At 38.6% G+C, this 14,820-nt stretch overlaps 1 protein-coding gene across 8 annotated transcripts in view; it reads right to left on the bottom strand.

The window, feature by feature from the left end:
- Positions 1-14,820, bottom strand: part of RALGAPA2 (Ral GTPase activating protein catalytic alpha subunit 2) — a 329,915-nt gene that overhangs the window by 96,389 nt on the left and 218,706 nt on the right. For all 8 annotated transcript variants that reach the window (XR_004052562.1, XM_030914151.1, XM_010369111.2 and 5 more), the window contains one exon: positions 8,047-8,205. Coding sequence is in view for 7 of the 8 variants with exons in the window: in XM_030914151.1 (XP_030770011.1) it covers positions 8,047-8,205 (159 nt within the window). In the remaining variant the exon portion in view is untranslated. The remainder of the gene's footprint in view (positions 1-8,046; positions 8,206-14,820) is intronic.

The following is a 14,820-nucleotide window of genomic DNA, read 5'->3' as shown; positions in this document are numbered from 1 at the left end:
AAATTCACAATTCCACAGGGATTATGAATTGAGAGGATGTGTTTGTACTTGTGCATTTATGCCTAAGATGTCAAAGTGGGTAACAGATAAATCTGCTAAGATATTGTACCAAAAGACAATAATTTTCCCATTGGGAAATACAATAGTAGTCACATTATTTACCAGAAACACCAAGGAGTCCATGCACTGAACATTTTATAAACATTTTATGAAAAGTAAACTGTGTTCAATCCTAAATGTCTTCTTGTGTGTTCTATGGTTCAGGGTGGGATGTGGGAAGGGGAAGGCCACGCACCATCCTCCAGAACACAAAACTCCATGTAGCACCAGCAAAGCAGCACTCTCTGAGGAGAGGCTGCTCAGGAAATGGTTCACTGGGCTTGGGCTAGATTCTTGAAGGTGGGAAAAAGACAGATTTATATTTTGTTTTGCAGAGCCTGAGCCAGAAACGGAAAGGGATTTCCAAATAATGAGAAAGTCAATATGGGAATAGTATGGCATCTCCATGAACATATTTTACAGATGGTTCATCACTTATTTGGGCCTATAAGTGATTCTCTTTTGATGCCTTTAGAGTCAATGATTCTTAGTGATTAGAGACGAAAATAATATACATAATAGATATTCTTGGATTACAAGATTAAGACAAAATAACAAAAGAATCATAGATAAGGGGTTTAAAAGTCCAGGAACATTTCATTTTTGATGATGAGCTCAATGACTATGACCCCTAATTACTGGACCAGGTTCTGATCTTCTCAGTGTTCAGTGTACAGTATGTAATACTTACAACAACCCCTAGAGGCCAGCACTTTATCCCTACTTCATGGAGCAAGAGATGAAGGCTAGAGGGCCTAACTGATTTGCTGAAGCTTAAGCTTGTGCAACCCATGGCCTATGGGCCACATGTGGCCCTGGATGACTTTGAATGTGGCCCAACACAAATTCATAACTTTCTTAAAACATTACGAGATTTGTGTTTTTTGCAATTTTTTAAGGTCATCAACTATTATTAGTGTTAGTGTATTTTATGTGTGGCCCAAGATAGTTCTTTTTCCAATGTGGTGCTTGGAAGGCAAAAGATTGGACACCCCTGCTCTAGTTCATCAAGTTCAGGATTTGGACCAACTCCTCACTGTGGCCTTGCAGGTTCTGCTATGTAATGTCCCCTGTACCCCTGATGATTTTCCCTGCTCTGATGTTAGCTCCATCTGATATTAATATAGTTATTCCAGCTTTCTTTGATTAGTGTTAGCATGGTATATCTTTCTCCATTCCTTTACTTTTAAACTGTATCTTTATATTTAAAGTGGGTCTCTTGTAGACAACATAAATAGTTGGGTCTTGGCTTCTTCAGCACCCACTCTGACAGTCTCTTTTAATTGATATATTTAAGACCACTGACATGTATTTTATTCATTGTCCTTATTCTTTGCTTTTTTTTTTTTTTTTTTTTTTTGGTCTTCCACTCATTTGCTGCCTTCTCTAGTTTTAAGTGAGAATTGTGTATGAGTCAATTTTTCCCTTGTCTCAGCATATTATATAAAAAATATTTTATTGGTGGTTGCCAATAAAATTTTGAAAATACATTTACAACTAACCCAAATCCACTTTCAAATAACACTATACTGCTTCACAGGTAGTGGAAGTTTCTTATAAGAGAGTATTCCCAATTCCTCTCTCCTATCCTTATAGATGTTGCCTGCTTGACTGAATGAAGCACTCCTGTTCCCAAGGGACTGATTGCTGGGCATTAACCAAATCTGTTGCCCCTTTCGACATTTCTAGAATAAGGCCTCTCATGACCATCTGTCTTTTGCTTCATGGAGATGCATGAAAGGCCAGGGGAAGGGTGAAGGGAGTGGCCCTGGGGTCCTGGGTAACCTTCTTGCACTTCCACAGTTCTGTTTGGTGGGTTTGAGAAAAATGTTCCACAATTAAAACACAAAGATTTAAAAACTGCAAAGATTGGGCAAAGCTATTTTGATATCGGTATCTATAGCACAGAGGAAGCAGTCGGGCCTGTGAGAATTCAAATGGGAGCAAAGAAGGATGAGACTGTTAGTTCTACTAGTGATGACTAATAATGAGCTTTCCCTCTAAGATAGTGCTGGTAGAAAACACAGGCATTTCAGTTAGTTCCAAAGAGGAAAATCAAGGACCTACTCATAGTCTAAGATCATTCGTGTTGCCAGGTACAAATAAGAAATAATAAGAAAGAATAACCCTTTCTTCCATCTATCTTTAGTAACACCACACTTCAAAGAGTTCCTTTAAAAAATATTCTGCATAAAAAAAATGTGTACTTCCTCTTATGGCTTATACTAAAAGCAGTCCAGTAACTGGCGAGGTGGAGTTGTAATGAAAGTGATAATGAAAAAAAAAAAAAAGGAAAAAACCCAACAACAACAAACTACTACGTTTCAAGTGTTGCACAGAAACTACTACTGTAAAGATAAATTCTTTGATTCTGGGGCAATGAGTGCTCTTTCTTTTTCACAGAAAAGTTCTGTGTGTTCTGGACACCCATCTTCCTTGCTGGGCTGAGTGGCTGACACTGTGTGCACCTGTGTGCAGGAACCTAGGCAGTTGAATGCCGAGGGGTCTGGGGAGCCTGCTGTCTCTTGAGTCAAAAGGCCCTCCTTCCTACTGAGCAGCTCAGAGGCATAGAATGAGAGCTGCTTTGCTTTCTTACACTACCATTTGCCATTTGGTATGCATTTACACAGGCTGGCTCTCTGGCTGGCCAAAGGAGAGAAGATAAAGCAAACAAGAAGAAGATGTATATGCAAAGACCAACTTAAAAAAGGGGAAATAACGTCAACTTCTGAGGAAAATCAGTTGAGAAGAAATTCTCAAAAGCCAAATTGTTGTGAAAGATAAAACAGCGGCTAAGAGCTAATAATAGTCGGCTATAGATTTTCTTCCATCTGTATCAAGGCTTATTGTATAAATAAACGTTCTTCAGTATTCTTCAGCAACTGTTCGTGGGTGACTCAGTCTTTCAAAAACTGGACAAAAGGAATAATACAAATCCCTTGTATCTAGGGAATTCCTCTAATTATAAGTGGCAATGAATTAGAGAAGAAATTTGATTTTAATTTAACATCTGCAAATGACAGATGCCTTTTCACATAGTTCTCAATGTCATTCCTTTACTAAAAATAATGCTAATAACAATAATAATAAATTATCCAAACAGAACATAACATAGTAATCCATTTAATAACCTATTTTAGTATATTCTGGTTGTTTGGTATTTTCAATGATCTTTTCTAAATAAATAATTCTTTGTGTATTCAAAGGTTAACTATTTATTTTCCCTGAGAAGTTCCCAGAGCATTTTAAAGGGCATGATTTAATCTTAAACAGGTTAGTTGGCTGTGATTGTGATAAAAATTTAAGAAAATCTGCACATATAAAATGAAAAGAAAGAAATGTACATAACCATGTTGCAAAGTCAAACACTCTCCCTATAACATGAGGTCACACTAGTAAGCTTAAACGACTTCCTTTCAAACTCAGTGCCAATCCTAGGCTCCTCTCAGCCTCCCACGTGCAAATGCTCTTGTAACTTCTGGCACATCAGCCTTTTCCCAGCATTTCTGGGCACCTGCTCCAGGTACAGGTCCTCGGCTAGATGTCACCCTGAAGAGGGATGCATGAACACACACGAACACACTAACGCGCGCACGCGCGCGCGCGCACACACACACACACACACTCTCTCTCTCACTCACTCACAACAGCTGCTGAACCTTCAAGAGAGCCAGCAACTACTTCCATGACGCTCTGGGGATAGTCAGGACAACTTAAGGAAAGGTATGGGCAGCTAGGAACAAGGGGATCCAAAAAAAAGCCATTTAGAATCCCTTTAAGGACTACAGAGAAGCCTTGATTCTCAACCAGCATTTCACAGCTGAGGAAGCTAAGGTTCAAAGAAACGGAAACATCTGCCCAAGACACCTACCATCTTGGGGTAGGCTTAGAACTGTAACTCTGGGGTCCCATCTCCTGTCTTACTACTTTCCCTCCTATGCTTTTCAGAAATCACTGAATCACTATCATTTTTTTCTCCATGCTCATGTGTACCAGGGCTGAGTAAGCAGAATTCAGAGGACTTTAGCATGTTTTCCATTTACAAAAGGGACACTCTGGTTGAGGTGAAGAGGAGGACACTTCACCAAAACTTCCTCTTATCTCAACTGCTCCTGCTCAAGGCTGCTTCTCAACATCTACCCTCTGGTCAACCGGTCACCAGTCAGTCGCTACTATGCCTGGAAACAAACATGCCCAAACCACTAAAACTTACCTTCGCAAATTTCTAAAGGCAAACACTTTGAACACCAGTATTACTTTCCAGATACTGAAAGGGAGGGAAAGCAGCGTGGGTACTCACTGCAGTGTGGAGGCTCTATGAATCACTTTTCTGAATAACAACTCGGGCATTTTAACAAATCTCTTGAATCACTCACTTTCTACTCTATATGCAAGTCTTTCCTTGACTGCTGACTTAGTAATAAAAGCTGGAAAAAACATAAGTCTAACAATAACACATTTCTTTTCTATGACCAAAGAACGATTGTGTCAATGTTTATGGAGATGGACTTATTTTGAAAGTAATTCAACAATGGAATGACGCTGCTAAGCACACTGATTTTTTTTTTTTTAATGAAAAAAAGAAGTTCAATATAAAGCTCAAGAAGTGAACAGGCCCTCTCCGATGAGAGGGTTTTATGCGTTCACACAAGCACACCCACACTTCTTCAACATACCATTTCACAAATGCTGTGTATTATTAAGAGGAGGCGGATTCTGCCAGGCACATAATTTGTATATTTAAGGGAAGTGTATGGAATGAAAAAGCGAAATATGTTAAATTTCAAAGGACTTGGAAGCAATGCTGCCTGTAAGCTTGTATTACAAATAGCCCTACATTATTACATACGCTATTAATGAGGCCGAGTGAATGAAAGTACACTTTGAATATGCATGACTCTATCCAATGAGCAAGACTTTTGTGTACTGATGAGGTTTTTTTTTTCTCTCCCAAAAAAGGATTAAAATTATTCTTAGAGAAGCATGGCTGCCCAGAGAACAGTAAAATAAATGTACTTAGACCACAGAGTCATACTATACTCAGATGAAATATACAGGTGCTAGAAGAATGCCTTTGACTCTACCTACAATTTTGGAAACTTATGCATATCCTGTCCTTCAAAAGGAATATTCCTTAACTTCAAGCAGCTGCGTCATTACAATTTCTAAGAAAAAATTAATGATTTTGGTGGAGATCCCTAAAAGTAGGCAAGGTTAAATAAACCTTTTGAGTACAAAGCCTTCCCTTCCACAGTAAGGAACACTAGTTAAAAGGCTGGGGAATGGGTAAATTATTGCACCAAATGGCTAAGAATTAATCTCTGCTGACTAGCTGTAATCTAACGAGGCGTCTGTGTCCCAGGGAGCCCGCAGCATGTCCCTGGCGGTATGTGCAGTGTGTCGAGTCTGCGTGGCACCCTTTGTCCTCGCTCACAGGCGGCCTTTCCCCTCATTGTCCATAATATCCTCATGCATCTGGGACGCGTGGAATGCATTCATACTAACAGACTTACCATTGTTTTCTCTCAGAAGCTTTGTTGAGCAAAGACTGCATCACGGTTACTGATAATTATATTGCTTAATTAATCAAGACAAAAAAAATTTGCAAATCATTGCCTGGTTGCCAAGCAGGGAGATAAAAAATGACAACAATACAAGCTGAAGCAATATAACAAAAGTAACAGCTATCTGATCAGAAATTCTTATATAATGAAGCTATTAATGCTAAATCGGTTAATATTAACATTGCTCCAGGTGTCTCTACTTAGATGCAAACAAAAAGGCTAACATTATGGATATAAAAGGCCAAATGTTGCCATGGATTCTGTAACCTGATAGAGAGGACAGCCTTTTCATTTGATTAGGGAATGCAATTTAAATACCAGGGACTGAAGCCAAACAAACAGACTTTCCCTCTGCAAGCCTCTTGCATTCACCCTGGGGTCAGTGGTTGGTGAACAAAAGGTCAGCCACACTTGCCCTGGAAATGTCTGGATTAATTTTATTACATTGTAATGGTTTGTACTTTAAATGTAAGGATAATACTAAATTTCCAGTTGGCCATTATTCTCTTCTTCCCTTTAGGCTTTTTGAATTAAAATATTAAGAAAGCAATTTGCTCAATTCATCTTGTTAGAATTTATAGCCAAATTCATAAAATGTGCAAACATTTTATAAGAAAGTTTACAAGGTATGTTAATAATTACATTCATGCATTATCAGTGTACTACCTTTTAAAAAATCACTTTTGATTCTATAAAGTGAATTAAAATGCCTTGCATGTTTTTTATTTAAAAATAAAGGTGACATTAAATGACATTTTAGAGGCCCATGTTGAAAATGAGCTAATAAAGCCAATTAATCCATACTAAATATTAAAGAAACACATTTCCTCTTTCTGAAAGCTACAAGACACTAAATTCACTGGTTCCCTTATATTAAAATTTTTCAGTTTAATTCTTTAAACTAGTGCTCTTCATGGACAAACACAAATGTTAGCACCAAGAGCCATTTTCATACACAAAACTGAAAGCTTTACGCACATGGACATCAGAATAAAAAATGATACAAATATTTAATATGAAGTGACTTTTGGCATCTGAGTTCCCTGAATAGAAAAGAGAGTTCCCTTTATGTCAGGCTTTGCAACAGCCAGAATGGGACTTTTATGAATTCAGGAGTTGACCCGCACTGCATCTACTCTGAGAATAATAAGCATGTTAAACTTGGAATTCATTAAGTATTCTCTCTCCATAGTAGGAAGAAGAAGAAGAAAGAAGAAGAAAGAAGAAGGAAGAAGAAGAGGAAGAGGAAGAGGAAGAAGAAGAAGAAGAAGAAGAAGAAGAAGAAGAAGAAGAAAGAAGAAAGAAGAAAGAAGAAAGAAGAAAGAAGAAAGAAGAAAGAAGAAGAAAGAAGAGCTAACACTTAAGTAGCTTTTACTCTGGACCATGCACTGTTTGAAGCATTTTCTATTTATTAGCTCATTTAATCCTCACAACATTGACCCTTTAGATTAGGTCATAAATCCTAATATGAACAATAAACCTGTTGTCTATTATTTCAAAGCTTTAAAAGAGAGTTTTCAGAAGGGTAACTTTCAGCTCCTTCAGGAGAACAACTTGAAATGAAAATGAAGATTATACTTACTATCAAGCTGAAAAACACAAAGTCATTCCTCTTGAGAGATGGCTTAATATGCTAATGTTTAAGAACTTCAAAAACACCCTTCTGTTAGTAATTCTAAAACAAAAACAAGTTGCTACATAAAGCATGGCTAAGATACCACTAAAGGTATGACAAGGATCGAAACTGCAGCCAATTTAGTACACAGCACACAGATCATTGGATTGTTCCAGCTCTTCCCATGATCAATACCAATCGACATGGCTGAACTGATTCTGCAGCAAGGTGCTCCAATTGTTGAAACTCATCACATGGGCCGTGCTCCAGAGGCCCAGCCTCTTCGTGGACATGCCTGCAATCCTGCAGGATTGACCCCATTAGCACAGTCAGAGGTTTGGCAAGTGCCTGTACACCAGGCAAGCTTGGATTCCATACCCACGGTTCTCCACAAAATGCTAGATGTGATATGGGGTTCCTTCAACTCTTATTATTAATCAACATACCCAAAATTTCAAGTTACAATTTTTCAAAAGTATAAAATTTAGAAAACTTAAAACATTTACAAAATAATAAATTTGACATTATAATTTCCAAAAATGTAAAGTAATACAATAACAAAATTTTGTGCTCATGATGAAAAATTCTTTGAAAATCCCAATTCATATTTAATTCCTATAAAGCATGCATAATTCAGATACATGTAAGACATTCAACAACTGGATGAGAGTCCCCTTTAACATATTTGTATCATTGATTTTCAATGACAGTGAATCACACGACAAATGCTTTATGAGTCAGTATAATAATGCAATAAAAACGACGTACCTCAGGTTTCTTCGTTATCGAGATGAAGAACATGTGATTCTTCATTGGGTAAATAATGATTGAAACATCTCCAAAGGCGGTTGGGATAATACCCCTGCGGTAGTCTCTGGAGTGTTCAGACCAGACGATATGGACCTCGTCATTCCCCAAGTGACGAAGCTGCAACAGCAAATTGGCTCTTTATTAATCAGGGTGATAACAGCAGTTTATGAGGGGTCATGGCTTACAAATTGAATTATAAAAATCAAAGGCCAAAAAAAGTTCACTATCAAAAAAGACTACACCACTGATGTTCTTCTGTGAGGATTTTAAAAAGCACAAGTGCATAAAAACACAGTCTGTCTTCTTAGTGCGTTGGTACTAAGATAAGGCATGCAAGCTTCGCAGGCACATTACAGCTGGATGGGACTGAGGTCTTCGTAAGAATTTATTTTCTAATGGAATTTTACTCCTGCATCAGAGTCCTATGCTTTGTATTGCTGAATATGTTTCTAAACAATTAACAGCATGCGTCTTTTATTCCACATTGCAGTTGTGCTTTATGAGACTCTCAATTCAATGGTTACTATGAACATAAGAATATGAACATAAGAGAACATAAGCCATTACAACACAATTGTTATCTAATGTATAAGAAACTAGATTTGTGACAAACCTTTAAGAAAAGGATGTATAAAATTACCTTTGCTTAGGAAATAAATAACTATTGCTTAAGTCTGATAAGAATACCCCTACCTAGCATTTAAAGAGTGCTTACTGTATAGAAGGCATGTTCACACATATTGTCTCATTTAATCTTCCCACTAACTCTCTGAGGTAGATGACATCATCTTCATCTTATTGTACAAAAAAGAAATGGGCGCTCAGGAAGGTGAAGGCACCACCTACCCGAGGGTGCATGAGCAGCAGTGACAGAGCGGGCCCAGGACATGCACTGGGCTTCCAATTCAGGGTCATTTTCACTGTCTCAAAGCTACCTAAGCCTGCACCCAAAGTTATTTTACTGTCATTGCTTAGCAGTGTAGCCCACTTGTTTTATCATCTTATATACAAAGAGTCTGTAAAGAACAAAAGCAAATCACAGACTCCTGGCCTCTTTGAGGAGGCCTTACTAGAAAGATCTCCAAAACAAGACCCCTTGAGAGTTCTTTCAGGCCCAGGCTTTGTCAGGCGTAAGAACACCCTTGATCAATCTCCTGCACAATGACTGTACCATCTCAAGCTGGAGAAAGCTCACACGAAATCATTTAAGTGACAAAGAATCAAAGTGTGACTAAAATAAACTAGATTATAAAGATTAAAATGTTGGCCAAAATTGAAGTTCTGAAACCACAAAGGCTGGTAAGGTCCTCTGACATCTTCTGGGAATTTGAGATTCTCGTTCTCTCACATGGAACTGCAGAAGGATGCTCTCCAGCACCACGAACAAGTATTTCTTGCTTGCTTATCTAACAGATGAACACTAAAAATGACTAAATTCAGAAGCAGTTTAATAAAATAGAGATGTGTCAAATCTAACATTTTTAGTTTTGTCTTAAAGTATTTTTTAAAAAGATGTTCTGGAATACTATGTATTTAAAACGTGTTAGCATAAATACAATTTTCTTTAGACTATTGGACCACAAAAAGAAAATCTCAGGTGACCCCAACATAGCCTCTTTTCTATTGATAAGGCTACAAAAGGAAGCTCATTTGCTGCAATGCCTCTTTATTCTTCACTCTCTCATACTTCTGGGAATGATTGTACGGCCAATTATTTAAAAAGTGACCTGTGCCTATACCATTGTACCTATACTGAGGGGTGCACGATTCAACTGTGTTTGAATGTGGGCTCTGAGACAAATGCAACTGCGGGTGCTGAGCACAAGTCATGATGATCCAGAACAATTTAATGGCATCTACGACTTTCTAATGGCAAAATTACCCAGTACGTCATTTTTTTCCTTCCCCCTTCCCATATAAAGGTAAAAGAATAGGAGGCAAAAGGTGTAGACAACCCCTTACATAGTTTTAAACAAAATACAACACTGGGCCTCCTAGTGGTGCTGAACAGCTCTTTCTATTTCTCCATTCCTATATTTGCTACAGCTTTTCTTTTTCTTTTTTCTTTTTAATAAAACATGCAAAGACATTACAATACACTCCTAAATTCAGTCCTTTTGAAGTAAAAACATGGTAGCCAGCATCACCAAGAACCTAATATAGGTATGTTCTCAGGGAAATACGAATAGTATCTAACTGGCACTGTAAGGGGAATTTAGACCTGCAGAAGGCAGTCGTGAGAACTGGGGCTATCCCAGAATCCACACTTACAGCCCTCACCCTGCAAAGACAGCCAGCTTCAGAGTGGCTCTGGGTCCCTTCGTATAATGCTTGCACAAATGTCTGAATGGAAACACCTACTAAACACCCCTCAAACGTGCTGCCACCACCTGATGTGGGTGCTCTAGTATCTGTGACAGCTCCTTTTGATCCACAAGTCCACAAGTATTAGTTGCAAAACATTAACTGTGAGGTAATACCGTGATTATTGAAATTTTGTAGTTACTTTCCCATTTTAAATTGGGTTACTCAACTACATAACCTAAGTATCTCTTAATTTTACTTGCATCTGTATTCTCAGAACCACAGCAAGGGAGGGTAGTTTCACACTAATAGACCCATCCTCCCAGTGTGGCAATTCTGTCATTAAGGAAAAGCTATTTTTGTGTGGTAATGATATATATTCATCATCTCAAAGCTGCTTTCAGTGACATGTGACTCAGACTTCTGGATACGTCATAGTTTAACTAGCTAAATCACAAAACTAAAAGCTAAGGCCATGGGAACAACTGGCTGATAAATCTGGAGCAAAGGGCAAAAATATGGCTTCTTTTGCCTATAAGAAAACAGGTAGGTAAAATAAATAAAATTCATCTGGGCAAACTGTCAACCACGTCAGAACATACAGAATACTCTGGACACCTCAAAGTGCTGCCCAATTTAAAGAAGAGTCCATCATGGAGACCTAATTTTGTGAATACTAAAGAACTGTGATTAGAGGCCCTCAAATTAGAAACCCACCAGTGAGTTCAGTGAGTGCATACAAGTCAAGTTGATCTGGTTCCTATGTAACTGGAGAAGAATGATGAGTCTCCTGGAATGGAGCCGGTGTTTATGTTAGCTACTCCTTCAACTGCACAACAGGCTCCAGAATGCCTGGATACTCATCAGGCTCAGAACAAATGCTCAGATTTTAAGTCTTAAGAAATCAATCCCAGCCCCACAACTTTTCATCCTAACAGAGTTTTAAAGTCCCTTTGCCTAAGCCATTCTGTCTGTTGTTGCTGCCAGGCTGCACGCCACTGGTGGCACTGGTCATGGTACACACCTAATAGGCTGACCTCCTTTCTCAACTAATTGCATTACATCGCCAGCTGGCTCCAGAAGGAGTCGTCTGTTTGATTGAAGAATTCCTGCTCCTCAGTGGGCCCGGCTGCTACTTTTACTAAGTAACAGTCAGGCCTGACATCCCCATTGTTCAGCTGACAGTGTGCCCATCCTAAAATCTAAGTTTTATTTGTAAATTAACCAAGAAACTTCCTGCCAGAACAGCGCTGCCTGGAGACTGATAATGTGGGCCTTTCATCCCTTTTCACTCGTACTGTATCACTGCCAATTTGTTTTTTATGTGGCTGGCCAGCCTGAGGCTATAAAAGCCTTGTAAGACATAAGTGCAATTATAGTCCTGGAGTCAAATGAATTGGACAAATCCAATAGCACAGCTCTGTCCCCACTCTGCAAACCCCTACAGCAGTTAGATTAGCTGTGAAAAATCTAATCTAGCTAGAGCTAACAAATTTCTGCAGTGAAGGATCAAGAGTTCAGTATGGGGTTGCAACCGGATTGCAGAATTGAAAAAGTCCCCCCGTGATGGGGGCAGAAGAGAGCATGAATCACTTTAGAATTTTGTAGCTCATTTTTAAGCTGTTAGGGACAATTTAGTTAGAATAAGACAAGGAACTGTGGGCTGCTGTTACTGTGACTGATTTTTAGTCTAGCTGTGAGACATCTGATAAAGAGAGTTTATCACTAATGATGCTAAATCTTAGAGCTGCAAAAGGTATCAGCTGAATTTTGATTATTACAGTAGGGAATCTTTCAACCAGGCCAAGTCTTAGAACATTATTTACAGCCTGGCATTTTAACAAGAAAACATGTCTTTTCTCAAAAAAGAAAAAACAGTCCTACTTAAGAAATAATTTTACAAAATATTTTATATTTTAAAAATTGTATCTTTTAACAAAATAATTCTTAGTCATAAGAAAAGTATAGAATATGGTGACACATTTGCAAAGCAGAAATAATTTACAATGTACTGCACATAAAAAAGATGTGTGAGCCCAGCTTAGGATCCTGGTAAGCTACACTAGAGTCTGAGATCCTGGTAAACTCTTGGAGGGCAGAGTTCTCATTGCTGAGAGTTCTACAGCCAGGGGCAGCCATCAAAACCCAACACTGAGGCAGCTCCTCCAAGACCTGTGGGAACCAGCACGTGGTCAGCGCTTCTGACTGTAGTACTGCCACCCCCAGGAGGTCATTATAGCATGCTGGGGCAGGAGAGGGAAAGGCTGCTGAGTTTTTGAATGCAAACTGTGCTTTGTACATCTGAGACACTTGATCGCTATGAAAGTCATCTGTAATTGGGCCATGACTCGAGTTCTGATGTTTCACATGCACTGTTGCCCATCATATACAGGCACACCTCAGAGACATTATACGCTTGGTTCCAGACATATCTGCAATAGGTTTTCTAGATATTGCAAATATTGCAATAAAGCAAATCACACAAATTTTTGTGTGCACTGGGAAAGCAGTATGCCTAAAACTTATGTTTACTATAGTCTATTAAATATGCAATAGTATTATTTCTTAACATACATATATTAATAAAAAAATTCTATTGCTAAAAGCTGCTAATGATTATCTGAGCCGTCAGTGAGTTGTAGTCTTTTTTTGCTGATACAGGGTTTTCCCTTGATGTTGTTGGCTCCTGATTGATCAGGCTGGTGGTTGCTAAAGGCTGGGGTGGCTGTGGCAATTTCTTAAAATAGGATAATGAAATTGCTACATTGATTGACTCTTCCTTTCATGAAAGATTTCTCTGTAGCATGTGATGGTGTCTGACTGCATTTTGCCCACAGCAGAACTTCTTTTGAAATCGGAGTAATACTCTCAAACCCTGTCACTGCTTTACCAATTAAATTTATGGAATATTCTAAATCCTTTGATGTCATTTCAACAATGTTCATAGCATCGTCACTGAGAACAGATTCCTTCTCAAGAAACCCACTTTCTTTGCTTATCCGTAAGAAGCAACTTGTCATCCAGTCAAATTTTATCATGACATTGCAGTAATTCAGCTACATCTTCAGTCTCCGCTTCTAATTCTCTTGCTATTTCTGCTACATGTGCAGTGACTTCCTTCATTGAAGTCTTGAATCTTTTAAAGTCATCCACGAGGGTGGGACTCTACTTTATCCAAACTCCTGTGAATGTTGATATCTTGATCTGTTCCCATGAATCATGAATGTTCCTAATGGCATCTAGAACGGTGAATCCTTTCCAGAAGGTTTTCAATGTTCTTTGCCAGATCCATCAGAGAAATCACTACATATGGCAGCCATAGCCTTATGAAAGTTCTTAAATAGTAAGACTTGAAAGTTGAAATTACTCTTTGATCTGTGGGTTGCAGAATATGGATATTGTGTTAGCAGGCATGAAAAACAACACTATGTCTCCTTCAGAGCTCTTGGGTGATGAGGTACATTGTCAATGAGCAGTAATACTCTGAAATAAATCTCTTATTCTGAGTAGTAGGTCTCAACAGTGGGCTTCAAATCTTCAGTAAACCATGCTCTAAACAGACGTTTTGTTGTTCCATTTACAGAGCACAGGTAGAGTAGATTCAGCATAATGTTTAAGGGTCCTAGAATTTGGGGAATGATAAATGAGCACTGGCTTCAACTTAAAGTCACCAGCTGTATTAGCCCTAACAAGAGACTCAGTCTGTTCCTTTGAAGCTTTGAAACCAAGCATTAACTTTTCCTCTAGTTATGAAAGTGCTAGATAGCACCTTCTTCCAATAGAAGGCTGTTTTTACTACACTGAAAATCTGTTGTTTAGTGCAGCCACCTCCATCAGAGATCTTAGCTAGATTTTCTGGATAAGCTGCAGCTTCTCCATGAGCACTTGCTCCTGCACCTTGCACTTTCATTTTATGGAGACAGCTTCTTTCCTCAAACTTCATGAACCAACCTTGACAAGCTTCAAACTTTTCTTCTGCAGCTTCCTCATCTCTCTCAGCCTTCATAAAATTGAACAGTGTAGGGTCTTGCTCTGGATTAGGTTCTGGCTTACGGGAATGTTATGGCTGGTTTTATCTTCTGTTCAGGCCACTAAAACTTTCTCCATATCAGTAACAAGCTATTTCATTTTCTTATTATTCATGTGTTCACTGGAGTAGCACTTTTAATTTCCTTCAAAAACTTTTCCTTTATGTTCAAAACTTGGGTAAATGCTTAAAGATGTCTAGCTCTTGGCCTATCTCAGCTTTCAATATGTCTTCTAATTGTTCCTAGCTTTTGATTTCTAGTGAGAGACATCCAATTTTTCCTTTCACTTGAATACTTTGAGGCCACACGGGGTTATTAAACGGCCGGTGGGTGAAGCAGTCAGAAAACACCCAACATGTATCAATTAAGTTTGCCATCTTATATGGGCAGTTTGTGGTGT

The sequence above is a fragment of the Rhinopithecus roxellana genome, chromosome 13, assembly GCF_007565055.1.
Source record: "Rhinopithecus roxellana isolate Shanxi Qingling chromosome 13, ASM756505v1, whole genome shotgun sequence".
Taxonomy (NCBI): domain Eukaryota; kingdom Metazoa; phylum Chordata; class Mammalia; order Primates; family Cercopithecidae; genus Rhinopithecus; species Rhinopithecus roxellana.
The sequence above is the reverse complement of the archived record's forward strand: the minus strand, read 5'-3'. Positions and strand labels throughout refer to the sequence as shown.